This window comes from Canis lupus, chromosome 1, assembly GCF_048164855.1.
Source record: "Canis lupus baileyi chromosome 1, mCanLup2.hap1, whole genome shotgun sequence".
In the NCBI taxonomy this organism is placed as follows: Eukaryota; Metazoa; Chordata; class Mammalia; order Carnivora; family Canidae; genus Canis; species Canis lupus.
In genome coordinates, this window is record NC_132838.1 from 101,240,137 (window position 1) to 101,268,083 (window position 27,947).

At 43.0% G+C, this 27,947-nt stretch overlaps 1 protein-coding gene across 3 annotated transcripts; it reads left to right on the forward strand.

Annotated features, from left to right (window-relative positions):
• The first annotated feature begins 1,184 nt into the window (after positions 1 to 1,184).
• Positions 1,185 to 27,851, forward strand: LOC140631198 (uncharacterized). Of its 3 annotated transcripts, none has more exons than XM_072822635.1 (4): positions 1,185 to 1,415; positions 3,960 to 4,086; positions 16,675 to 25,548; positions 27,005 to 27,851. In XM_072822635.1, exons 1-3 carry the CDS (start codon positions 1,383 to 1,385, stop codon positions 19,470 to 19,472), a joined length of 2,958 nt encoding a protein of 985 aa, XP_072678736.1. In that variant the 5' UTR covers positions 1,185 to 1,382; the 3' UTR covers positions 19,473 to 25,548; positions 27,005 to 27,851. The 3 variants fall into 3 exon arrangements, with proteins under 3 accessions (XP_072678736.1, XP_072678891.1, XP_072678817.1); XM_072822716.1 differs by lacking the exon at positions 1,185 to 1,415 and adding an exon at positions 3,448 to 3,573; XM_072822790.1 differs by lacking the exon at positions 3,960 to 4,086.
• The last annotated feature ends 96 nt before the right edge of the window (positions 27,852 to 27,947 follow it).

Sequence of the window (27,947 nt, forward strand, 5' to 3'; positions counted from 1 at the left end):
GTACGTGAGATTCTCCATTTCATATCTTCCAGTTCCATTTGAAATTGAAATCCTTTCACAGAATGTTCATGATTTTGGAGCTTAGGGTGGAAAACCACTTCTGATTTGAAATTTATGCAGACACTTATATATAGACTTGTTTCAATTTACAGACCATAGTGGGGAAAAGTGTTTTAACACTTAACTTTCTTCAGTATCCCTTTATATTTCCCCAGAGGTATTTCTGACACTATCTTTTTTTTTTTTTTCTGACACTATCTTTAAACAGTATAAACATTATTACTAATTTTCTGAAATTTCCATTTCAAAACTGTTCTTCTAAAATAATCTTAATTCTCTATGCAGAACTGTACCGGCAATCACTGATACGTGATGCCTCTAATCACTTACAGGCAAGGACATGAGAACATGGGGTTCAGTTGCCCCTTTGTCTGGAGGTTCAGACATTCTGCAACTGTGAAAGTTGTAGCCACTGACCCAAACTAAAATAGCATTAAGGCTGATCTCCATTTGAGATAGATGTCAGTGTGCTCAATAGAATTGAGTGTATCTTGGAGTACTGAGTAAGACATATTATATAAAAAAATGGGCAAGACACAATCACTGACCCACAATCAAGTGACACATTTTCTTTGGGAACCAGAGGCAGAGATCCTGCTTGTTCACCTGTATGAGGGCGGCCTAACAACTTTCTTTATTCTGAGTCATAGCCCTGCATAAAGTTTTTTCCCTTGCCCTTAGTCAATCATATTAGAACTCACAAAACCGACAAACTCATCAGGCTACATGCATTTCAAGAGGATTAAGAAAATGCCTTCAGCTATGCGTGGACTATTTTGTCTGAGTGACTCTACGGAATATGATCATTTAGATCAGTGGATCTCGGAGTACCTCAAAAACAATATTACCCTCTGGAGCATGCTGACCTTTACAGAGTATGAAATTAACGCCTTTTCACTGCAGTTCACAAGGAGCAAATCCTCTTCTCTGCATCCCGCCCAACCTTTAGGTTCCATCATCCCTTGAGGAGTCGCATGGCCAATGCTCTGATTGGTCAGAATAGAGAAACGCTCTTGCAGGGGCCACTAGAAAGCCGCCAACTACATTACCCAGAAGATCGTGCGCGGAATTGAGCCAATGGAATCATTTCCGCGGGAATACCTCCCCTAGGGGTGGGACTTCCGGCCTCCTCCTTGTGGCGGCCATTTTGCTGCTCTCGGGCGTGCCAGGGCGGGACCGAAGTGACGGAACTGTCAAGGCGCTGGAGTTGTCCCCCCCGGCAGAGAGGCGGGTCCGCGGCTGGCTACGCCGCCCGGGCTGCCCCGCACGTGGGCCAGGACAGGGACCGTCGGCCCCGGTGTTCGCCCCGCACCCCGAGTCCGATGGCTGCGGCCGTGCCCAGGGCCCCGGCGCAGGTAAACGCTCGTTGCCTCGCCTTCCCTCCTCCTCCCCCTCCTTCCCTTCTCCCCTCTCTCTCCCCCCTTCGCCCCTCCCTTTCCCTCCCTCACCCCTCTCCCCCAGACCTTCAAGGCCCGAGCGCGGGGCGCCTGCTCGCGTCCCTGCGGCCCAGGCCCCGGTGTCCCGGACAGGGAGGCAGTGGTGGGCGGGGGGGCCCGTATGTGAGCGCCGGTGCACTGGCGTGCGGGAGCGGGCTCCAGGGGAGGGGCCGGTTGGTAGAGAAGCTGCGGGGTGGCGGTGGGGGGCTGAGGCGGGAGGACTCTGCGTTTGCGGAACAGAGAGCGTGAGGCGGCGTCACGCGGGGCCTGGCGGGCGGAGGTGTGGTATCTCTGTTCCGAGGACCCTGGAACTCGTGAAAAAAAGAGGGACAGTCTGGGTGAGGGTCTTAACAACTTTCCAAAAGCTGCTTGAGGGAAAACAGGTTGAATGGGGGTGGTGAAACAAGGAAGCAGCGGGAGTGGAGTTGTTGGAGGTCGCAGAGCTTGTATGAGGAGCACTGAGGATTGAGGCACAGGGGTTAGTTAGCCTGAGGTCACTGGGTTCCAGGCCTGGGCGGGATGCGGAGGAAGCCTGATCTCGTGGAACCCAGCCCTGGTTTCCTTACCTAAACCTCAAATTCTGAAGGTTGTGAAAGCACTTAGAAAACCTACAAAAGTATGGGGAGGTTGCCTCTGTCCCTTACTGGTCTGGACATCGCCAGTATGGTGTCTGGGATTGTGGTGTCTTAAGGCTCTTCCCTTGGTAGTTTTCCAGTTGCTGGGTTTGGGGACCCTGAGGATACCCCAAGCCCAGGGTCTTGAGTGCAGGCCAAGGGTTCCAGGCAGGTGTTCCTGTTGCTGTCAGCTAATATAAACAGATATGAGAAATTATCCCACAAATAAACACCAGAGTATGCAAATGCTTGAGATAACAGATCTTGAGGGTAAGGGAGGAGGCAGCTGCTATAATCCAGAGGAGTGTTGATGGACGAGAGTGGTCCCTGTAGAGGTGGGTGAAAAGTTGGACTCTGTGTCCATTTTTTAAAGAGTGGTAGATTTTTTGATGTTATAGTTGAGAGGGAGGGAGGAGACCAGGAATACCGCAGGGGTTTTGGTTCTAGCAGCTAAAGGGATGGAAGTTCCATCAACTGGGAAACTTTTTTTTTTTTTTTTTGAGATTTAATTTATTTATTCATGAGAGGCAGAGAGAGAAGCAGGCTCCATGCAGGGAGCCCGATGCGGGATTTGATCCTGGGACTCCAGGATCATGCCCTGGGCCAAAGGTAGAGGCTCAACTGCTGACCCATCCAACTGCGATGGATTGATTGTAGGTTAATTTTCTTTGGGACTAAGAAGAGTTTTGTTTGGTTCTGGTAAGAGTCTGAGATGTTTCAGAGAACAGTGAGTGAAGACAGCAAATAAGTAGCTGGATTCACAGGTCTGGAGATCTGGGGAGGTGGTTTTGGATAAAGATATCCAAAAGTGATGATTATTGTGTGGACCAGGGCAGAGCTGTGGATTACATTTATATTTGGAAATGCAGGTCATCATGACAATGCCTTAGCTTCAGAGGAAGATGCATGATGAGGAGTGATTGTCTTGCTGAGCACACAAATGCAGGTGAAGGAGAAAGGTGATCATGGTAACCATGTGGGAGAGAGAATGGTTTGACAAATGATCAAGGCTTCCATGGGATGAGTGGGCATGAGATGGCTATGGAGGCATGGGAATAATTGAGACAAGATGACACTGAGGCCAGGCTCCTCCTTTTATTCATTACTATAGTTTCACTGGAATATTGTGGTGAGCTTTGATGGGGTCTGGGGTATTTAGTCTTGCTGGTAGATAAGATCTGGGGTCAATGTAGTCATTTGTGAGAGTCATGATGCCAGGGGAAACTCTAAGGACTGGGGTTTTAGGAAAAATTGAATGGAAGGTGGGGGAGTTGTGACTGCTGAGGGGACAGCAAGTCCACAGAAGTGGAAGTGGGTCACGGGCATTTGTAATCTGTATGTGCCTCTAGGTGTCTAGTATTGAAGCAAGGATCCGGTACAGAGAAGCCCTTAAGCAGCAATCAGGGCTTTGCCCAGAGTGGAGCTATGGGAGTGCAGCTGTGAGAACTAAAGATGTGAGAGAGGTACAGTTTACAGAACAATGTGCACAACAAGAGGAAGTGGGAGCTAAAGGCCTCAGGGTGTTAGAGGCTGAAGGGTAAAACAGGAGTCCACATTTCATTGTATCTTGGGAATCTCAAAGTAGAGACTCTGGGAGAATTGATGATGTAGAGGAGACCCTACAGGCCAGGACGAATTTGGATGACATCTCTGTTCCCCCTGCCTGATGTTGAGGGCAGAACACAGTGAATAAAGAGAACCTGAAGATAGGGTGGGCGTCAGGTGCACCTACTCCTGGCATTTCTGAAGTGGGGAGCTTTGAAGGAGGATGAGCATGGGATAGATGTGTGGTGAGATGGATTGTGGGATCTCAGAGAATGTTCATGGTTTCATCTGTCCATCATAACAGGATAGTGTGACCTTTGAGGACATTGCTGTGTACTTTTCCTGGGAGGAGTGGAGGCTCCTTGATGAGGCTCAGAGATTCCTGTACCATGATGTGATGCTGGAGAACTTTGCACTTATATCCTCACTGGGTAAGGCCCTCACCCTCCCCAGTGGCCTGAACTGTTTCTTTTCCCTCCCCACTCACCTTTTCTCAGTGTCTCTCATATGTGGACCATGAACACTGCCTGCTTCTCAGCTTTCTGGGTAGTTGCTGTGTTGATAGGGCTGGTTTATTTGCACTGCCCTCTTCTCTCCCCTGCAGCCTCAATACCTGGTATACTGAGCCCTCTTAGGAAAGGATTCAGGGTTAGTAGATTTTTAGTGAGCTTAATGGATTCTGTCATGCTTATTCTCTTTTTTGTTTGGGTCACTGTGTACAGATCCATGTCACTTCTGTATCCCAGGATTGGTTGGTTTGTTTGTTTTTAAAGTAAGCTCTACACCCTTGGGGCTTAAACTCACAACCATCAGATGAAGAATTGCATGCTCAGGGGCACTTGGGTGGCCCAGTCAGTTAAGTATCTGCCTTCGGCTCAGGTCATGATCTCAGGTTTCTGGGGTCGAGTACCACATCTGGCTCCTCTGCTCAATGGCAAGTCTGCTCCCTCTCACTCTCACTCTGATCTTTCTTGACTTCGCTCTCCCTCAAAAAAATAAATAAAATCTTAAAAAAAAGAATTGGATGCTTTACTGACTGAGCCAGCCAAGGCTCCCCTGTATCCCAGGTTTTGATCTCTCCTTTTAGCCAGCATTTCCTTGTGTCTGCTTGTGCCAGGTTTGCATGCATTGTCATAGTCACCACTTAACTTGAACCATAGGCTACTTTTCAACATACTCCTAAAGGTTTATAGTTTAAACATATTTTTTTCCCTCCAGCCTAGTAATATAAAATAATTAAAATGTACGAGGTGCACCTGGGTAGCTCAGTCAGTTGAGCATCTGACTCTTGGTTTCTGCTCAGGTCATGGTCTCAGGGATGTGGGATTGACCCTTGTGTGTGGCTCCACGCTTAGCACGGAGTCTGCTTGTCCCTCTTTCATCCCTCACTTGTGTTCTGTCTCAAGTAAATATATAAAACCTTTATATTTAAAAAAATAAAAATGTACATACAGTGTGATGATTTGGTATATGCATCCTTTGTAATATAATTTTCACAATGGAAGTTCATTAAGTATCTACCACCTCATAAAATTACATTATTAACTTTTTTTAAAGATTTTATTTAAAAAAAAAGATTTTATTTGTTTATTCATGAGACACACACACAGAGAGAGGCAGAGACACAGGCAGAGAGAAGCAGGCTCCATGCAGGGAGCCAGATGTGAGACTCGATCCCGGGACTCCAGGATCACGACCTGGGCTGAAGGCAGACGCTTAACCACTGAGCTACCCAGGTGTCCCTACGTTATTATTATTATTATCATTATTTTTTTTTTTTGTAGAAATACTTAAGATCTACTCTCATTTCACATATACAACATATTATTAACTGTAGTCACTATGCTGTATGTTTTATCTTTGTATCTTTTTCGTTTTATAACTGAACATTTGTACCTTTTGACTAACATGGTACATTTCCCCCACACCTTAGCTCCTGGCATTTTATAGGCATACCTTGGAGATACTGTAGGTTTGGTTCCAGTCCACCACAATATAGCAAACATCACAATAAATCAAGTCAAATGAGATTTTTGTTATCCCAGTACATATAAAAGTTAGGTTTATTACATATAGTCTTTTTTTTGTTTGATTTTAGAGAAACCTCAAGCAGACAGGGAGGGGCAGAGGGAGCATCTTAAGCAGGCTCCACACACAGCACAGAGCCTGACACAGGGCTTGATATCAGGACCCTGAGATCATGACCTGAGCTGAAATCAAGAGTTGGACTCCTAACTGACTGAGCCACATGGTGCCCTGTTACACTATAGCCTACACTATAGCCTAGCATTATGTCTAAAAAAAAAAAAAAAAAGTACACTTAAAAATATTTTAGTCCTAAAAAATGCTACCATCTGAAATTCTAGCAGGTTTCTTTTTGGTGGTGAAGGGTCTTGCCTTGATACTGATAGCTGCTGACTGGTCAGAGTGGTAGCTTGCAAGGTTGGGGCGGCTGTGGCAATTTCTTAAAATAACACAGTGGAGGGCAGCCCAGGTGGCTCAGCGGTTTAGTGCTGCTTTCAGCCCAGGGTGTGATCCTGGAGTCCTGGGATCGAGTCCCATGTCAGGCTCCCTGCATGGAGCCTGCTTCTCCCTCTGCCTATGTCTGTGCCTCTCTTTTTCTGTGTCTCTCATGAATGAATAAATAAAATCTTAAAAAAAAAAAAAAAAAAAAAAAAGACAGTGGAGACGCCTGGGTGGCTCAGTGGTTTGGCGCCTGCCTTTGGCCCAGAGCATGATCCTAGAGACCCAGGATCGAGTCCTACATCCGGCTCCCTGCACGGAGCCTGCTTCTCTCTCTGCCTATCTCTGCCTCTCTCTCTCTCTCTCTGTGTTTCTCATGAATGAATAAATAAAATCTTTTTTTTTTTTTCTTTAAGAAAATAAGACAACAATGACGCTTGGTGCATTGACTCTTCTTTTGTAAATGATTTCTCTCTAGCACGTGATGCTGTTTTATAGCATTTTACCCATAGTAGACCTTTCAGAATTGCAGTCAATCCTCTCAAACCCTATTGCTGCTTTATCAACTAAGTTTATATAATATTCTAAATTATCACTGTCATTTCCACAGTCTTCGCAGCATTTTCACCAGGAGTAGATTCCATCTCTTTTTTTTTTTTTCCGAATTTTATTTTATTAAGATTCTATCTACCTATCTATCTATCTCTATATCTATTTGAGACACAGAGAGAGAAGGGCAGAGACACAGCAGAGGGAGAAGCAGGCTCCGTGCAGGGAGCCCTACATGGGACTCGATCCTGGGTCTCCAGGATCAGGCCCTGGGCCAAAGGCAGTGCTAAACCACTGAGCCACCCAGGCTGTCCTTTTTTTCGAATTAAAAAAAAAAAAATTAACTCCAGTATAGTTAAATATAGTATTTTTTAAAACATGTTTGAATTTTAGGTTCCATCTGAATAAACAACTTTCTTTGCTCATCCATATGAAGTAATTTCTCATCCATTCAGGTTTTATCATGAGCTTGCATTCAATCATCTTCAGACTCCACTTTTTTTTTAGATTTTACTTATTTGAGAATGAGAGAACAGGAGAAGAAAGAGAAGGAGAGGGATAAGTAGACTCCATGCTGAATGCAGGGCTCAATCTCAGGACCCTGACATTGTGACCTGAGCCAAAATCAAGAGTTGGATGCTTAACTGACTGAACCACCCAGGTGCCCCCAGGTTCCACTTCTAGTTCTAGTTCTCTTGCCATTTCTACCACATCTGCAGTTACTTTCTCCATGGAAGTCATGAACCCTTCAAAATCATCCATGAGGTTTGACATGAACTTCTTCCAGACTCCTGTTGATACTTTGACTTCTGGCACCCATGAATGCAGCTAGAATGTTGAATCCTTTCCAGAAGGTTCCTACTTACTTTGCCCAGATCCATCAGAAAACTCACTCTGGCAGCCCTGGCCTTACAAATTGTCTTCCTCCCTTCCTATTTGAGAGAGAGAGAGAAAGAGAGTGCATGCACAGTTGCATGCGAGGGGTAGGGGAGTAGAGGGAGAATGAGGTAGTCTTAAGCAGACTCCATGCTGAGCAGGGAGTCCGGTATGGGGCTCCATCCCAGGACCCTGAGATCATGACCTGAGCTAAAAGCAGATACTTAACTAATTGAGACACCTAGGCACCCCAACAAATTGTATTTCTTAAATAATAACACTTTGGAGTGTTGGGGTGCCTGAGTGGTGCAGTTTTTTCAGTGTCTGACTCTTAATTTCAGCTCAGGTCATGATCTCAGGGTCATGAGATCAAGTCCCATGTCAGGCTCTGTGCTCAGTTCAGGGTCTGTCCTCTACCCCTTGCACACAGGAACACACTCACTCTCTCTTTTTCTCTCTCTCCCAAACAAATCTTTGAAAAAGAAAAGAAAGAATGTCGAAATTACTTGGGCTACAGAATAGATGTTATGTTAGCAGGCATGAAAACATTAATGTCAGCGTGCCTGGGTGGCTCAGTCACTTAAGCATCTGCCTTTGACTCAGGTCATGATCCCAGGACCATAGGATTGGGCCCTGCATTGGGCTCCCTGCTCAACAGGAGTCTGCTTCTCCCTATCCTTCACGTGCACGCATGCACACTCTCTCTCGCTCTTGCTCTCTCAAGTAAATAAATAAAAATCTTAGCAAAAACAACGTTAATGTCATTGTACATCTCCATCAGAGCTCTTGGGTGACCAGGTGCTTTGTCAATGACCAGTAATTTTTGAAACATTTTTTTCTGAGCAGTACGTCTCAACAATATGCTTAAAATATTCAATAAACCAGCACCAATAAACAGGGTGCTGTCATCCAGGCTTCGTTTTTCCATTGATAGCTCAGGCAGGATAGATTTAGCATAATTCTTAAGGATCCTAGGATTTTCAGAGTAATAAATGAGCACTGGTCCCTAATGAGAGTCCACCTGTCCTTTGAAGCCAGGCTTGATTGACATCTCTAGCTATGAAAGTGCTAGATGACATCTTCCAATAGAAGGCTGTTTTGTCTGCATTGAAACTGTATTGTTTAGCATAGCCACCTTCATGAATGATCTTAGCTAGATCTTCTGGATCACTTGCTGCAGCTTCTGCATCAGCACTAGCTGCTTCACCTTGTACTTTGATGATAGGGAGATGGTTTCTTTCCTTCAACCTCATGAAGCACCCTCTGCTTTCAACTTGTCTTCTGCCAACTCACCCCTCTCAGCATTCCTAGAATTGAAGAGAGTTAGGGCCTTGCTCTGGATTAGGTTTTGGCCTAAGGGAATGTTGTGGCCACTTTGATCTTCTATCCAGACTACTAAAACTTTATATCAGTAGTAAGGCTGTTTGCTTTCTTAACATTTGTGTGTTCACTGAAGTAGCACTTTTAATTCTCTTCAAAGACTTTTTGAGGGTTTTTGTGTGTGTGTGTTCACAGCTTGGCTACTTGGCTAGCTGTTGGGCTCAAGAGGCCTAGCTAGCTTTTGGCCTATCTTGGCTTTCAACATCCCTTCCTCACCAAGCTTAATCATTTCTGTCTTTTGATTTAAACTGAAAGATGTGACTCTAACTTGAACACCTGGAAACTATTGTAGGGTTATTAATTGCCATAATTTTAATACTGTTGTGACTCAGGGAATAGAGTGGCCCAAGAGAAAGAGATAGAGGAATGACTGGTCATGGAACAATGAGAAGAGACACAACTTTTATCATTTATTGATTATGTTAAATGTCATATGGGCACAGTTTGTGGCGCTCCAGAACAATTAAATGGTAACAAAGGTCTCTGATCACAAATCATCATAACAAATACAGTTCTAACGGAAACATTTGAAATATTACAAAAATTATCAAAATGTGATACAGACATGAAGTGAGCAAGTGCCATTGGAAAAATGGCACCAATAGACTTGCTCCTTGCAGCATTGCCATAGACCTTCACTATGTTAGAAACACAGTATCTGTGAAGCATCATAAACCAAAATACCATAAAACTAAAATATAAATAAAAATGCCTGTACTCTCTGTTTCTGTGATTTTGGCTTTTTTATTTTTTATTTTTTTTAAACATGCCAACCTCAGTATACAAGGGTTCCTTCAACCTTCACCCTCACTAACACCTATCTCTGCTCTTTTTGAAGGTAGCCATCTTACCAAGTGTCGAGTGATACATTGTGGTTTTGGTTTGCATTTTCCTGTTGATTAGTGGGGAAGAACATTTTTTCACATACCTGTTGGCCATTTGTAGATTTTTTTTGATAAAATGTCTATTTATGATCTTTGCCAATATATATTTTTTAAGATTTTAATTATTTATTCATGAGAGACATACAGAGAGAGGCAGAGAGACACAGGCAGAGGGAGAAGCAGGCTCCATCCAGGGAGCCCGATGTGGGACTCGATCCCTGGACTCCAGGATCACACCCTGGGCGAAAGGCAGACGCTCAACCACTGAGCCACCCAGGCATCCCTCTTTGCCAATATTTTAATCTGATTGTTTCATTGTTACTGATTTGTATGAGCACCTATATATTTTGGATATTAACCATTATAAGGTAAAGCATTTGCAAATATTTTCTCCCATTATATTTTGTTGATTATTTCCTTTGCTGTGCAGAAGATTTTTAGTTTGATGTAGCTTGACTTGTTTATTTTTGCCTTTGTTGCCTGTGTGTTTTGTTTCCTGTCAGAAGACTCATTGTTAAGACCAGTTTCAAGGGACCTTTTTTCCCCCCAAGAAGTTTTACATTTTCATTTTCATGTCTACATTGAAGCCTTTAACCCATTTTGAGGTAATTTTTGTGAGTGGTGTAAGGTAGGGTCCCATTTTCTTTTTTTTTTTCTCTTTTTGGCATATGCATATCCAGTTTTCTCAGCACCATTTATTAAAGAGATTGTCCTTTTCCTATGTGTGTTTTTGGCACCCTTGTCAGTAGTTGATTATATATGTGTTGGTTTATTTCTGGGCTTTTTATCATGTTTCTGTATGTCTGTTTTTATTCTAGTACCATAGAGTTTTGATTACTGTTTTGTTTTTTTTGTTTTGTTTAAGATTTTATTTATTCATGAGAGACACACAGAGAGAGAGGCAGAGACACAGGCAGAGGGAGAAGCAGGCTCCATGCAGGGAGCCCAACGTGGGACTCAATCCCGGGTCTCCAGGATCATACCCTGGGCTGAACGCGGCACTAAACCACTGAGCCACCAGGGCTGCCCTTGTGTTTTTTTAAAGATTTAATTTATTTATTCATGAGAGACACAGAGAGATGCAGAGATACAGGCAAAGGGAGAAGCAGGCTCCGTGCAGGGAGCCTGTTGTGGGACTTGATCCCAGGACTCCAGGATCATGCCCTGGGCCTAAGGGAGGTGCTCAGCCACTGAGCCACCCAGGCATCCCGATTACTATTGTTTTGTAGTATAGTTTGAAATCTCTAAATGTGATTCCTCTAACTTTGATCTTCATAATCAAGGTTTCTTTGGCTATTTGAAGTCATTTGTGGTTCAAATTTTAGGATTCTTTCTCTGTTTCTGGTAAAAATACCATTGGAATTTTGGTAAAGATTGCATTGAATATTAGATTGCTTTATATAGTAGAAGTATTTTAATAATAATTCTTTCAGTCTAGAAATATGGGCTATCTTTCCATTTATCTGTGTCTTCAGTTTCTTTCATTGGTGTGTTACAGTTTTCATTGTACACATCTTGCATCTCCTTAGCTACATTTATTTGCAAGCGTTTTATTTTTTAATGCTATTGCAAATGGAATTGATTTCTTAATTTCTTATTGAGATACCTCATTGTGGGGCAGCCTGGGTGGCTCAGGGGTGAGCGGCTCAGCACCGTCTTCAGCCCAGGGTGTCACCCTGGAGACCCGGGATCGAGTCCCACGTAGGGCTCCCTGCATGGAGCTTGCTTCAGCTTTTGCCTGTGCCTCTGCTTCTCTCTGTCTCTCTCTGTGTCTCTCATGAATAAATAAATAAAATCTTTTAAAAAAGGGATTTCATTGTTAGTAATAGGCACATCTAATTTTTTATTTTTCCTTTGGCCAATTGATTGGATAGGCATTTGTTGTTTAATGCCCACATATTTGAATGGTTAAGCTTCCTGATGCTTTTTTTTTAAGAGTATATTTATTTATTGAAGATTTTATGTATTTATTCATGAGAGACACAGAGGCAGAGACACAGGCAGAGGAAGAAGCAGGCTCCCTGCAGAGAATCGGATATGGACTCCCATCCCGGGATTCCAGGATCACACCCTGAGCTGAAGGCAGAGCTGCGGAGCCACCCTGGCATCCCCAGAATATCTTTTTATAGCATACTCACCCTTCTTGTGACGGTGTGAAGTGATAGAATGCCTACACGATGAAATGAAGTGAGGTGAATGACATAGGCTTTGTGACATAGCATTAGGCTACTCTTCCTCCTGACAATACGTTACAATGAAGAAGGATCATTTGTTTTTGGACCATGGTTGACTATGGTAACTGAGACCGTGGAAAGTTAGATAAGGAAGGACTCCTATATTTTGAATATGATTATACAATTGCATTTATTAGAGTATTCTATATTTTCATGTTACTAATTAGCATACTTTCATTTCAGTTTGAAGAACTGTGTTTAGTATCTTTTGTAGGGTAGGTCAAGTGGTGTTGAACTCCCTCAGCTTCTGTTTGGGAAAGTCTTTCTCCTTCATTTCTGAAGGACAACTTTACTGGTAAAGATTTTTGGTTTGCGGTTTCTTTGTTGCAGCATTTAGAACATATCATCCCATTTATTCCTTGTATTCAGTGTTACAGCGAAGAAAACGGCTCATATCCTTATGAAGGGGAGGGGAGTTCCCCCCCCCCCCATATGAGTTTCTTTTCTCAAGGCTGTCAAATTCTCTTTGTCATTACATTTAGACTTTTATCATATAGTTGACCTTTGAGCAACGTGGGGTTAGGGGTGCTAATCTCTGTGTAGCCAGAAATCTGTGTATAACTTTTGACAGTCCCCAGAACTTAGCTACAAATAGCCTCTTCTTCACCAAAGCCTTCCTAATTAGAGTCAATTAGCCCATGTTTTGTATGTTATATGTGTACTGTATTCTTACATTAAAGTAAGCTAGAGAGGGACGCCTGGGTGGCTCAGTGGTTGAGCATTTGCCTTTGGCTCAGGGCCTGATCCCGGAGTCCCAGAATCGAGTCCTGCATCGGGCTTCCTGCGTAGGACCTGCTTCTCTCTCTGCCTGTGTCTCTGCCCCCCTCCCCGCATCTCTGTCTGTCTCTCATGAATGAATGAATGAATGAATGAATGAATGAATAAATAAATAAATAAATAAATAAAATCTTTGAAATGGACAAGTAAGTAAGCTAGAGAAAATAAGATTTTTGTCCCTGCCCATCTGCCTTCTTCAGGCCCCCATAATGCAAGTATTGCTCTGTTTCTTGATGTCCTATAGTCCACACAGACTTTCTTTATTTACCCTTTTTAAGTTGTCTTTTTTATAATTTGACTGGATGATTTCAAAAGGCATATCTTTAATTTCAGATTCATTTTTTTTGATTGATCAGGCTGGCTATTGATCCTCTCTATTGCATTTTTCTTTTCTTTCTTTCTTTCTTTTTTTTTTTTTAAGAAAGAGGATATCAAGCAGGCTTGGTGATATAGGGCTCCCATCTCACAACTCTGAGATCATGACTTGAGCTGAAATCAAGAGACATGTAACTGACTGAGCCACCCAGGCACCCCTGCATTTTTCATTTCATTCATTGTATTCTTCACCATAACTTTTTCTATTAAGTTGTAATTCCAGTATAATTAACATACTATGTTCTATTTGTTGCAGGTATACAGTACAGTTATCTATCGAAAATCTTGCATTGTTTATAATTGTTTTCCTTATTTCATTGAATTGTCTGTGTTTTCTTATAGCTCACTGAGCCCCCTTGAAAAATTATTTTGATGGGACGTCTGGGTGGCTCAGCAGTTTAGTGCCTGCCTTTGGCCCAAGGCCTGATCTCGAAGTCCTGGGATCAAGTCCCACATCGGGCTCCCTACATGGAGCCTGCTTCTCCCTCTTCCTATGTCTGCCTCTTTTCTGTGTCTGTCATGAATAAATAAAATAAAATCTTTAAAAAAAGTTATTTTGAATTCTTTAACAATTCCTAGATTTGCATTTCTTTGGGGTGACTGATCAATTACTGTGTTCCTTTGGAGGTGTCCTGTTTCCTTGATATTCTTGTGTTTCTTGTAGCCTTGCGTTGATGTCTGTACATTTCATGGAGTAGTCACTTTTTCCAGACTTTACAGAAAGGTTTTGAACAGGAAAATCTTTGTCTGTCTGTTGATGTGAATGCACCAGCTTGGTGGAGTGTGGCAAGTCTGAGTATAAGATGGTCAAGAGGCTTAGTGTCTGTGCAGCTGTTACCTGAGATCAGTGTCAGCAAAGATTGTAGGAATCCAAGGCTGTGTGTGTCCATAGTAGTAGAGAATGTTACTGGGAACCTCCTGATCTCTCTCTCTCACTGGAAGTGTTTTGGCTGTGGTGTTCCTTTGATGCCAAGTCCAGCTCTTGGGTGTCTTTGTGGTGGTTTTATTTATTTTTTATTTTTTTATTTTTAAAAGATTTTATTTATTTATTCATTAGAATACACAGAGAGGAGAAAGAAAGGCAGAAACACAGGCAGAGGGAGAAGCAAGCTCCATGCAGGGAGCCTGACGTGGGACTCAATCCCGGGTCTCCAGGATCATGCCCTGGGCTGAAGGCAGTGCTAAACCACTGAGCCACCGGGGCTGCCCTTTGTGGTGGTTTTAACATTGGAGTGTGATGTGCAGGCACCAGTGGATCAGGTAAGGGTCTGGGTTCTAGAATGTGAATAGTTAGAGCAATAGCAGTTCTAGGATCCCAGATTCTGAATAGCCTATAGCAGTGATGACTTGCTGTGTGAGATGCAGTTGTACACTAAGCATTGATGGAGTCTGTGACTGGAGCATAGGTACTCTGTCTCTGGTCCTAAGGAGCTCACTAGCCCACAACAGCCATGGAACTGGTGCCTCGACCTGGGCACTCAGGTGACAGCCATGCAGTCAGGTTATGAAATATAGGCATCCATGGAATAGTTGGAATGCTGGCATCCAGGGTATATGCAGTGTTGATGTGAGTGGCAGCTCTGCCCCTGGAATGGAAAATGGCTCCCTTTTCGGGGGGAGAGGGCAAGTCAGCATATTATTCTCTGGCGGGTTTCTGGTGATAGCTTTTGATTACCTTAGTGCAAAAGCTGCTGGGGTCTTCTGCAGAGCAGGCATATGGGGTCCATGCCTATAAACACTTGGACCCCTCTGCTGTGTAATCTGTGATGTTCTGCTACTGTAGCAGGACTTATTGAGGTTCTCTGCAGCAAAGGATGCTGAGGTCCCCTGCATAGTAGGGGACTGTAATGGCATCAGCTCTTTGGCTGACACAGTCGCCATCCTTCTTATTTTCTGCCTATATCCATATGTCTTCACTAAGCCAGTGTCCCCATTGATCCTTTTTGTGTGGTGGTTATTATTATTGTGTGCTCTGTTGTGTCACTGTGTATTTAATATTTTATTTATTTATTTGAGAGAGAGAGAGCACATGCATAAGCAGGGAGAATGACAGAGGGAGAGGGATAAGCAGGCTCTCTGCTGAGGAGGGAGCTGGATGTGGGGCTCAATCCCAGGACCCCAAGATCATGACCTGAGCTGAAGGCAGGTATTAACTGAGCCACCACCCAGGTGCCCTTTTTAAAAATTTTTTTTTTATTATTTATTTATTCATGAGAGAGACAGAGAGAGAGAGAGAGTCACAGACACAGGCACAGGGAGAAGCAGGCCCCATTCCATGCAGGGAGCCCAACATGGGACTCAATCCCAGGTCTCCAGGACCACACCTAGGACTGAAGGTGGCGCTAAGTCACTGAGCCACCCGGGCTGCCCTTAATTGGCCACTTAAACCTTCCAAGGGCAAAGGCTGTTATGCTGACATTACTTACCTTGCTCTTTTGTGCTGAATAGCCCTGGGGCGGGGCTAGCTATTCATTTGTCCTGTTTTTCCCTTAGGACTTGTATTGTCCATGTCCCATGTAGTTGTCCAAGGCTTATAGGGAAGAATCTTTTTTTTTTTTACAAACAAATTGTGGGGGTTATTCCTACCATTACCCCACTTATTGTCTTTTTTTTTTTTAAGATTTTATTTATTTATTCATGAGACACACACACACAGAGAAACAGACACACAGGCAGGGGGAGAAGCAGGCTCCATGCAGGGAGCCTGACGTGGGACTTGATCCTGGGTCTCCAGGGCTGAAGGTGGCACTAAACCTCTGAGCCACCAGGGCTGCCCAGGGAAGAATCTTTTATGTATCACAGGATGGACAGGACTCCAGACATGGCAAAGTAGACTCAGAGCAATGTGGTCCTGGTCAATGACTGGAAAGAGTGTTCAGGTCATACCAGATCCCCCATGGTGAACCTGTCTTTATTCACCCACACTTTCATGCCATTTCAAGTGGCCACACTTCATTGCTACCTTTTCTTCTCCATTTTGACATTTTGCCAATCCCCTGACTTCCAGCACAGGGATAATCTCCACTTCTCTGGACCCCACATTGTACCCATTTCTCCCACTGTTCTTTCTGTGTACTCCAGCATTGGCCATGAGATGTTCATGTATCCCTAAATTGACACTGAACAGTAGCTAATCTGTTGGCAGTTAGATTTTAATGGGCTTGGATGCATGCTTTTACCCAGCCTCACATCAGCAGTAGCAAAGGTCCTGCCAAAGACTGTTGACAGGGAAATCAGTTGTAATCCTTGCCTCTTTTTCTTGTCTCATACCCTGTCTTTGTATCCTTCCCCTGGTGAGGTCACCATTCTGTGACCTTTGGGGTCAAGTAATGCACAGTGGCTGCCCCTACAACTGAATTCCAACTACGGTGTCTGGAAAAGTATGCCATAGACTCATGCCTAAATGAGATGGATGTATATATGTCATGTGCTCATCCCCTCGCTATGATCACGTATCTCACCAGTGTATCTTTGCGTTCAGGTTGCTGCTGTGGAGCAGAGGATGTGGAGGCACCTTGTGAACAGAGCATTTCTGTAGGTGTGTCACAGGACAGAACGCCCAGGGCAGCTCTGACTTTCCGGAAGACCCACCCCTGTGAGATGTGTGGTCCAGTCTTGAGAGACATTTTCCACTTGGCTGAGCACCAAGGAAAAGAAAACAGCCAGAAACTGTTGAGGTGCGGGGCATGTACAAAAAGATTTTATTTCAGCATAAAGTTTCAACAGCAGCAGGAGGAGCATGTGGGAGAGAAACTGTTGAGAAACAGTGTGGACAGGGCCTCTTTTGTGAAGAGTTGCGGAATCTTTGATTCAGGAAAGCCCTTTACCTGTGGAGAGGTTGAGAAGGACTTCTTGCCTGGCTCAGGGCATCTGCAGCAAGAGGCCACTCATGCTGGGGAGAAGCCAAACACAATCACACAGTGCAGGGGAACTTTACAAAGCAGAAAAAGTCATTACACCTGGGGAGAATACAAGAAGGACTTTGGTCCAAAACACACACTTGTTCAGGACCACTGTTTTGTATGCAGTGAATGTGGGAAAACATTCAGGTACAAGTCTTCATTTGCTATACACCAGAGATTCCATACTGGAAAAAGACATCATGAGTTTGGTGAATGTGAAAAATCCCTTCGGCAAAGCTCAACCCTCAGTCAACATGGAAAGACTCACACTGGGTCCAGGCAATACAAGTGTAGCAAATGTGGGAAGTCCTTTTGCCACAAATCTGTCCTCATTCATCCCCAGAGATGGCATAATGGAGAAAATGTGTGCAGTGAATGTGCAGAGTCTTTTAGCCATAGCTCAGTGTTGATTCCATGTAGAGTTCAAACTGGAGAGAGGCCTTATAAGTGTAATGACTGTGCAAAATCTTTTACCTCTGTCTCTGCCCTCAGTTATCATCAGAGATCTCACACAGGAGAAAGGCCTTATGAGTGCAGTGAATGTGGGAAATCTTTTATCTCTAGGTCTGACCTCCGTTATCATCAGAGAGTTCATTCTGGAGAAAGGCCTTATGAGTGCAGTGAATGTGGGAAATCTTTTATCACTCGTACTGCTCTCCGTTATCATCACAGAGTTCACACTGGAGAAAGGCCTTATGAGTGTAGTGAATGTGGCAAATCCTTTACTCGAAGAAATAACCTCATTATACATCTAAGAGTTCACTCAGGTGAAAGACCTTATGAGTGTAGTGAATGTGGGAAATCTTTTACCTTTAGCTCCAGCCTGCGTTATCACCACAGAGTTCACACTGGAGAAAGACCTTATGAATGTAGTGAATGTGGGAAATCTTTTAACAATAGGTGGACACTCATTCGACACCGAAGAATTCACACAGGAGAAAAGCCTTATGTGTGCAGTAAATGTGGGAAGTCTTTTACTTGTAGCTCTACTCTCCAGTATCATCATCGAGGTCATCTTGGAGAAAGACCTTATGAGTGTAATGAATGTGGGAGATCTTTTACCACTAGTTCTGCCCTCCGTTATCACCAGAGAGTTCATACTGGAGAAAGGCCTTATGAGTGCAGTGAATGTGGGAAATCTTTCATTTCTAGGTCTGACCTGCATTATCATCATAGAGTTCATTCTGGAGAAAGGCCTTATGAGTGTAATGAATGTGGGAAATCCTTTATCCGAAGAAATAACCTCATTTTACATCAGAGAGTTCACACAGGAGAAAGGCCTTACAAGTGTAGTGAATGTGGGAAATCTTTTAATAATAGGTGGACACTTATTCAACACCAGAGAGTTCACACAGGAGAAAAACCATATGTGTGCAGTGAATGTGGGAAATCTTTTACCTGCAGCTCCACACTTTGTTACCATCAGAGAGTTCATGAAGGTAAAAGGCCTTATGAATGCAGTGAGTGTGGGAAATCCTTTACCTCCAGTTCTACTCTCCGTTATCATCAGAGAGTTCACACAGGAGAAAGGCCTTACAAATGCAGTGAATGTGGGAAATCTTTTACCTTTAGTGCCAGCCTTCGTTATCATCACAGAGTTCACAGTGGAGAAAGGCCTTATGAGTGCACTGAATGTGGGAAATCCTTTAAAGATAGATCACAATTCAATAAACACCAGAGAACTCACACGGGTGAAAGACCTTACGAGTGCAGTGAATGTGGGAAGACTTTTAGCCAAAAATCTTCTCTGTCAATACACCAGAGAATTCATAATAGTGAACGATCTTATGAGTGTAGTGCTTGTGGGAAATCTTTTACATCTATCTCTGGCCTTGGTTATCATCATAGAGTTCATAAGGGAGAAAAGCCTTATCAGTGTAGTGAATGTGGGAAATCTTTTACCAATAGCTCAATACTGATTCGACACCAGAGAGTTCACACAGGAGAAAGACCTTATGTGTGCAGTGAATGTGGGAAATCTTTTACCAGTAGCGCTACCCTTTCTTATCATCAGAGAGTTCATGCAGGTAAAAGGCCTTATGAATGCAGTGAATGTGGGAAGTCTTTTACCTCCAGTTCCACTCTCCGTTATCATCAGAGAGTTCATGCAGGAGATAGGCCTTATGGGTGTAGTGAATGTGGGAAATCTTTTATCTCTAGCTCCAAACTACGTTATCATCAGAGAGTTCACACTGGAGAAAGGCCTTATGAGTGCAGTGAATGTGGAAAATCCTTCAGGGATAGTTCACAATTCAGTCAGCACCGGAGAGGTCACACTGGAGAAAGGCCTTATGAGTGTGGTGAATGTGGGAAATTTTTTACAAGAAAATCTACACTCTCTCAACATCAGAGAGTTCACACTAGAGAGAAGCCTTAGGTGTGCAGGGAATGTGCAATTTCCTATTCACTATAACAACACTGGAGGGAACTCTGAGGAGCCATCTCTCTGAACTAAAACTCAGCTAAACATGCAGTGGTATATTCCTTGTAAGTTTTAGTTCTGTAATAAACTTGTGTAAATATGTTGCACTTTCTAAACCGTCCAGGGCTCTTTTCCAGATTTAGCTCACTGCTAGATTTTGTAGCCAAAGCCTTTTCACCTCTCCCACTTCGGAGGTCTACAAAGTGTGCATCAGTCACCACTACAATGTATTCAGGGAAGCTGACCTTTGTTCTCCCATGATTTAGAACAAATTAGAAGTAACCTGAGCCCTGAGGGATCAGCTTTCCTGTCTCCTTAACTACCTTAGGCATGGACCTGAATCAGTGATGACCCAGAGAAAATGAGTTTGGCTGGCAGCTTACAGAGAATGACTACCTTTTTTCAGGGACATGTTGGTCTCCTGTGACGCGATGTTTTTCCAGCTTCCCAGTGAAACAGTAACTACTGCACATTGCTTTGGCTTATGTGATGTTCAAGGCCTTACTTTTTAAGTCTTAATTTTGGATGTTCTGCTTACTGTTTGGGGTAGTTTATAAATGGATCTGGGCTCAACAAGCAGTACTGGGTGAGCTTTTTAGGAGTCTCAAATTGTGCTTGAGGAGGGAGAGGAGGATGGCAGAAAATAGCTTGCCAGTGTTGATCAAATCTGCATTGCTGCCCCACAGCCTCTGAAAAACTGCAGGGCTTTCTGGTTTTCATTTGAAATCCTAGATGCTTCGTGTTTTAGGAGTCTCAGTGATTGGGACGCCTGGGTGGCTCAGCAGTTGAGTGTTTGCCTTTGGCTTACAGTGTGGTCCTGGAGTCCTGAGATCGAGTCCCACATGGGGCTCCCTGCTTGGAGCCTGCTTCTCCCTCTGCCTATGTCTCTGTCTCTCTGTCTCATGAAAAAATAAAATCTTAAAAAAAAAAAAAAAGATGACTCAAGGAGGAGGCAAGTGTGAGACCCTCAGGTGCTTCTGAAAGCAGCATAAATTTTTTCTCCTTACTCAAAGGAGACATCACAGGGGATGTCAGCACTGTTGAGTTATCTTCCCTAGCTTTACAAACAGCCATGTGCCCTGATGTCCACAGCCTAATTGGGCTAGGGTCACTGGTTGTAAGATCACAGGGGGCAGGGGAAACCATAATTGCTACAGAAACACTGCTTAATAGGAAGTGGAGGAGACCGCAGCCAACTAGATGGAATATGCCTCTTCTAAAAATGGATCCGGACACGTTTCTGTAACAGTGATTTTGCAAGGTTAGTGTGTACACAAATCTCAGGACCTCCAGGTATGATTATCTTGTGTTAGGTATAGTTATTGTTAGAGAAAAAAAAAAAAACTAAAATAATCCAAAGGTTCTGTGGTTTCCTCTCTGTGATGTCTGCTTCAAAGCCACTACCACTGAGTCAGGGGAAAAAAAGATAAAGGGTAATCTATATTCCTGGAATATGACACTTGTGACCCAGGAAGCATTCCTGTTGACTTGTATGGAAATACTCTGTTGTTCTCCACATTTGCTGCCACTAAGGTAATACCCCATAGGCATGAGAAAGAGGGATGGAATCGGTGTGGGGTGGCCAAACCAATTTCCCAAAAAGAGTGGGACATAGACATTTTGAGCCATTTTTAAAGCTTTGTTAAGTAAGGCATAGTTTATATTTTCTAGCCTGCATGTATTTACCGTGTGATTTGGTAAATTTTGACATAGTTATGAACTTCTGAAACCATCATCATAGTCCTGTTAATAACTTTATCTGTCACATGTTTACCTCCTGTTCTTTTATAATCTCCCCTGCCCCTCCTACTTCTCCAGGTAACTACTGATTTACTTGCTTTTACAATAGATGGATAGTTTTGAATTTTTTAAATTTATGTTTGGTATTGATACTGTTTTGATTTTTTGTTTTTATTGAAAATTACTTTGAGATTCATCAGTGATATATGAGTAGTGGGTTTTTTGTTTTTTGTTTTTTTGCTGAGTAATATTTTTGGATATACCAGTTTATCCATTTATCTGTGTTTGAGGATTTGGTTTATTTCTAGATTCTGACTATTGAAGGTAAAGCTAGTGTAAACATCTGTGTTCTTTATGTGAATGTATGTTTCTTTGATGTTTTGTCAGTAACTTAGTGTATAATGTCTGGGTCATAGAGTAGGTAAATGTTTTACTTTTTGATTGTATCGTTTGCCTTTTCCCAGCAGTGTAGGAGTTCCAGTTCATCCACATTCTGAACATTTGGTTTGGCTAATTATTTAATTTTAGGCCTTTTAATAAGTTTTTAGTGTTATGTTATTTTGTTTTAATTACATTTCTGTAAGGATTCACAATCATTTTTTCCAATGCTTATTTACTGTCTACACCTTTGGTAAAATGCATGTACCTTTTTCCTATTCTTTGAGCTTTAGCTATTTTCCTTTAACAGATACAACAATGAAACAAGTGTGTTTCTGCGTGCATGCGCTACTCACAATGGAATGGACAGCTGTACGCTTTCAAATTTTTTCTGCATTGTTAACATATTCTTTGTCACATTCTTTTAAAAAAGATTTTATTTGGGGAGAGAGTGAGCGAGCGGTGGGGGAAAGGGCAGAGGGAGAGGGAGAGGGAGAAGCAGCTTCCTTGATGAACAGGGACCCCAGCCCAGAGCTCAATCCCAGGACCCTAGGATCATGACCTAAGCCGACGGCAGACGCTCAACTGACTGAGCTACCCAGGCTCCCCTCTCCATCACATTAAGTCCAGTCATTGGGGAATGCATTAAAGCCTTGCTTTTTAGTGGCTACCTATTTTCCTTTTTTATCACCATTGGGGTTGGTGGGTTGGAGCAGATGGGGGACAAGATTGGATCAGTATGGGCTGGGTTTTCCTTTGAGTCCCAAAGCCTGCCTAGGGGGTGATGTAGAGGTCACTAATCAGATTTCCCAAGTCTTTGTCCAGGGTCCCTAGGTTTAATTCCTGGATTTCGGGCCACTGTAAGGACCCGCAGGCAAAAGCCCCTATCCAGGGCCTGTTTCAAAAACCCAATGTACAGTGGGATTAGGAGTGGCCCTATCCCTGATCCATTGGGAATTGTGAAGAGCTGAGGTATTCATTCCTATATAGCTGTACCTGTGGGGAACATCCTAGAGCCAGGCACCTGTAGCTCTCCCTGTTACCACCAGACTGCTATGCCACCAGGTGTGTCAGAAAGAAATAGAGCTGCTCAAGAGCCCCTGATCCAGGTCAGTCCCTAGGGGGAGGAGGGTCTGCACAGTAGGTCTCAGTGTGGTTTACTGGGAATATCTGGACAACTCTCTAGAGCCCCTTGAGCCTCAGTCTGCTATGACACAGAAGTGATGGTGTTTACCCTGGCCCCTGGGGCCATTAATAAAAATAAAACACTGAGCACTTAAAGAATTCCATGGGATTTTGAGCTTGTATACGATGTTTTTATATCAAGTTTTTAATATAAATATTTCCATAACTTTCCTTTTCACATTTCTCTTACTCTGCTTCACTGTTTTTATATCAAGTTTTTAATATAAATATTTCCATAACTTTCCTTTTCACATTTCTCTTACTCTGCTTCACTCTTACTGGTGTTTGTATCACAATAATATCCTAGTGTTTGTTTTTTAAGATTTATTCATGAAAGACAGGCAGAGACATAGGCAGAGAGAGAAGCGGGCTCTTCACAGGAGCCCAATGTGGAACTCGATCCTGGATCCCAGGATCACGACCTGAGCCAAAGGCAGCAACCCAACTGCTGAGCCACCCAGGTGTCCCTAATATCCTAGTTTTGTCCATTCTATAGAGTACCACTCAAATCAATATATTTACAGTGGAGTTTTGTCCAATCCATGTGTGTATGACCTAGCTTATTTTCTCTTCTGAATCACTCTATAACTGAGACCAAGATCATGCTCATCAATTGGTGGATTATCACAAATATTTTGAATCATTTTCTTTTTTTAAATTTATCTGAGAGAACACCCCAGCAGGGGGCGGGGGGGATTGGGAGAAGGACAAATCTATAGTTAACTGACTGAGCCACCCAGGTGCTCCAATTCATTGTCTTATGTACTGGGAGAGCTCTTCTTATGGACCTCTACTTGCCTTAACTGCCAGATTAATCCTCTTCAGGTCCTCTTTAAACAAATTCGATTTATGATGCTTAATGCAAAACATTCAATACTATTAAGGTATGTTATTCCACACACCATAGATTCTTTTTCACCTACATAGTTATATTTTGGTTCATTAAGAGTCTTTACTAAAAATTCAACATGAGTTTTAAACTTAAATAGCTTAATATGTATGTAACAGAGGACTACTTACTATTTTAATGAATTCTGTTAGAGTGTACTGGAAAGTTTCCAAATATATTTTTAAAGAATTCAGTGAAAGTGGCTGATATAAAGTAGAAATGATAAATATATAACTATATACGTTTTCTACAATTAGAATGTTTTTGAAACATTTAAAAATTTCAGTCCACCTTAGTTCTGAATGGGCTAAAGGTAAATTTTGACATCAAAAATGAAATTTCCACAAATTAATATATTGTATAGTGTGTATCTCCATATGCTGGATAGTTTTCACAATAATTGCCTGTTTTAAATTTTTGCCTAATATTTTATGGCTTGTATGAGTGTTGAAAATATTATACTACTTTTTTACATTATATAAGTTATTTTTGTGATTTTTCTAGCTGTCTTTGTATTTTGCATATGTTTCTATTTTTTAAAAAGTGAAAAGCATATTTTGTGGTTTTAAATTGGGGTCTTGTTTTGTAATGACTTGCACATTTCAAGTGCAGGTTTGTTAAAATCTTTGTCTTCGGGTCACCTGGGTGGCTCAGCAATTGGGCACCTGTCTTCAGCCCAGGGCATGATCCCAGAGTCCCAGGATCAAGTTCTGCATCAGGCTCCCTGCATGGAGCCTGCTTCTCCCTCTGCCTGTGTCTGCCTCTCTATGTCTCTCATGAATAAATAAATAAAATCTTTTAAAAATAATAAAATACATTTTAAAAAATTTTAATTGAGATATAGTTGACGTGTAATATATTAGTTTCAGATGTACAACATAGTGATTTGACACATACATTGTGAAATGCTTACCATACATGTAGTTACCATCTGTCATACAGAATCATTACAATATTATTGACTATATTCCCTATGCTGTACTTTTTATCTCTGTGACTTCCATATTTTATGATGGGAAGTTTGTACTAATTAATCACCTATTTTGCCCATCCCCCTACCCCTTCCTCCCTGGCATCCACTGGTTTTCTCTGAGTCAGTTTCTCTCCTTTGTTGTTTCAGATTCCACATGTAAGTGAAGTCACAGGGTATCTGTCTTTCTCTGACATATTTCACTTAGCATAATGCCTTTATGTCCATCTTAAAAAAAAAAAAAAAGCCTAGGGAAATGGAATTTAGACTACTAGGAAACCACAACCTTGAGAATACTCCAGCAGGGCCAATGACCAGTTCTCTCAGAAGCTGGGGAAGGGCTGGACTAGTGTCTTCCGACTCAAGATCCCGTGGCTCCCAAGGCCCTGGGAACAGAGGTCCGGCACCTGGGGCCACCAGTCCCTGACCCCGCCTCATGCTCCCTGTTCCCGAATGACAGATCCTTCCAGCCTCAGATCCTTCTGCAGCCTCTGCTCCAGCCCGCTCCCGCACGCCTGTGCAGGGGCACTCACAACGAGCCCTGGGCCACAGGGATGCGAGCTCGGGTCTTCTTGAGGGTCTGGGTGGTGGGAGGGCGGCGAGGGCCCAGGGGACGAGCATCTACCGGGACCCTGGGCACGGCCTTCGCCATCGGACTCGGGAGGCGGGGCGGACACCCGGGCCGATGGCCCTAGTCCCAGGCCCTGTGAGGGGCAGCCTGGACGGCGACATCAACCTGGGGCCCGCCTCTCTGCCGTGGGGACGACTCCAGCACCTTGACAGTTCCGTCACGTCGGCCCGGCCCTGGCAGCCCGAGGGCAGCAAAAAGGAAGCCGCCAGGAGGAGACCGGGATTCCCCACCGTCAGCGGTAAATTACCTCGGAAATGATTCCTTTGGCTCAACTGCGCGCTTGATCTTGTGGGTAATGTGTTGGAGGCCCCATAGAGCCCAATGGACGGGTTTTCTCCATTCTGACCAATTAGTGCATCAGCCAGGGCTTTCTCAAAGGATGCTGGAAACCTAAAGGGAGGGAGGGGATTTGCTTCTTGTGAACTGCAGTGAGGAGGCATAATTTAGAGAGAATACATGCCAGGGAGATAGATGATTATGAACAGGATAATTCCTCATGTTTGGAGTGCACTGTGGAGCCATGGTCGCTAAGACCCAGACCAAGAAGTCTGAGAAAGACCTTGTAGAAGAAGTCACCTTTTAAGCTACCAAGCGGATTGTTCCATGATCTGTAATTGAGTTTCAACTTCTGCAAATGTTAATCCAGGTACAATAGGTGGTGTTGGTCACAACAGCACAGATACCTCCTTGCTCAGCTAAAAGATTTAAGAACTCTTCTATTATTAACAACCACTTTGGGGGGACACCTGGGTGGCTCAGTCAATTAAGCATCTGACTCTTGATTCTGACTCAGGTAATGATCTCAGGGTCCTGAGATTGTGCTCCCCTCCCCACATGCTCACTCTGTCTAAATAAATAAAATATTTGAAAACAACCTTGGTCAGAGTCTAAAGATCTTTTTTTAAAGCTATTAGGAACAAATTCTATAATATCTTTCAGAGTTAAGGAGGGGTTTCTGATCATAATTCCCCTTTACATTTACTCCTAACAACTATGGCCTTGCCAAAGGAAGCAAAACCTGAGCCATGAATGCCTCCTGGTAGGTATGTCTCAACAATGTAAATCCAGGGGAATTGATTGATAAGATGTCTTAGTTTGCTTGCAAAAAGTTTTAGCACATATGGGAAGAAACTCTCCTAGCCTAAAGATTGAGTCATTCTAAATACCTTGCAAAGATGCTTACTGCTGGTTGAAATCTCTTAGTAAGGATAGATCTGATCTAGATAATCATGGGAGGGTGATGGTGCAAATGTACTAAGATATATGTTAAGTATTTGTGTCTAATTTGGTACATATAGTTATAATTGAAGAAAGGTAAAAACAAGGCACAGGTTGTTCTGGCCATAAAAGTGGAACTTGGTAAGAGACTTCTGCAGGGGCAGTGGAGGTGGGAGGATTGATTGTAGTTTGCATTTACATTGGAAATAGAAGAGTAGTTGGTCGCAGGGACGACCAAGGAGTCTTGAGCATCATGGGAAGATTGGGATCATTGATGGATCTAGAAGTCTGAAAGGTACCCCTTAGCAATGGCCAGGGAAATACTAAAGCCATTATCTTTCCAGTTCAATGCCACAGTAAAGGAAAGAAAATGAAAAAAGAAAAGATTTCATTCTTGAGTCTTGATCTGACATCTTTGGTGGAAGCAGTGTACCTCAGTGTCAGCTGCTTCTCTTATTTGTTGATTTTATTTGAAGGTCTCCAGCGTCTGTGCGGGACCAGAAGTCAGTTGGTGACCTTTGTGAGCTGCCTGCCCAACCGAGAGGAGTCTCCCCACTTTCCCTTGTTACTGCCACTTTACAACAACTAGATGACCAAGCACCTGCACTGAAGAGTCTTTTTTTTTTTTTTCTTTAACTTCTTGTTCGATCTGACTAAAAGAAATGAGAACCTAAATAACATCTAGGTCATACTTTTCGAACCTCCTTGTTCCTCAAATGTGGCAGTGAGACTCAACCAGAATGTTTGTTGAACATAACAGGTTATCAGCCAACTATAAAATTCCCCTCTGAGCGGCATGATGGACCCAAAGCAGGCTGCCAATCACTCCCACAATGAAATGGGACTATACAGTCATAAAATTGGTCATCCATGCTTTCCTGCCAGAAAGATCTCAACCAAGAGGATAAAATGTGAAAGGAGAATCAAAATGGAGTAAGCACTGCTAGTGGAATCACTCAAAACAGTCAGAAGGACATTGAGGAAGTAGGGCCTATGCAAGTCTCCTGTTTCTTGGAACATTGTGAACTTTTGACTTTTGTCAGTTGCAAACTTAGCCACCTCCTGGAATACATCCTTCTATTCTGGACTAAAACAGAGATAATGCAACGCCTGTTTGCCAACTCGCCAACCATCTATTAGATAGATTAAACTCTGCCAGCACCAATCATAATTCTTTCAAAATGACATGTAACTTTGTGGTTTTTGCTTTTATAAACCTGCACTCCCTCCTGGCAATTTGGAGCATGCTTTTGATTTTGGTTGACTGTGTCTTCTGGATTGTAATCTCTAAGCCCCCAAATAAATGCTCTTGCGTTTATCAGCCTCATTGTCTTCGTGGTCAACACTGCATGAGGTGAAATATTGGGTCACCCTGAAGCAGGAATATAAATATGGGTATATTTCTGTGGTTCCCACATA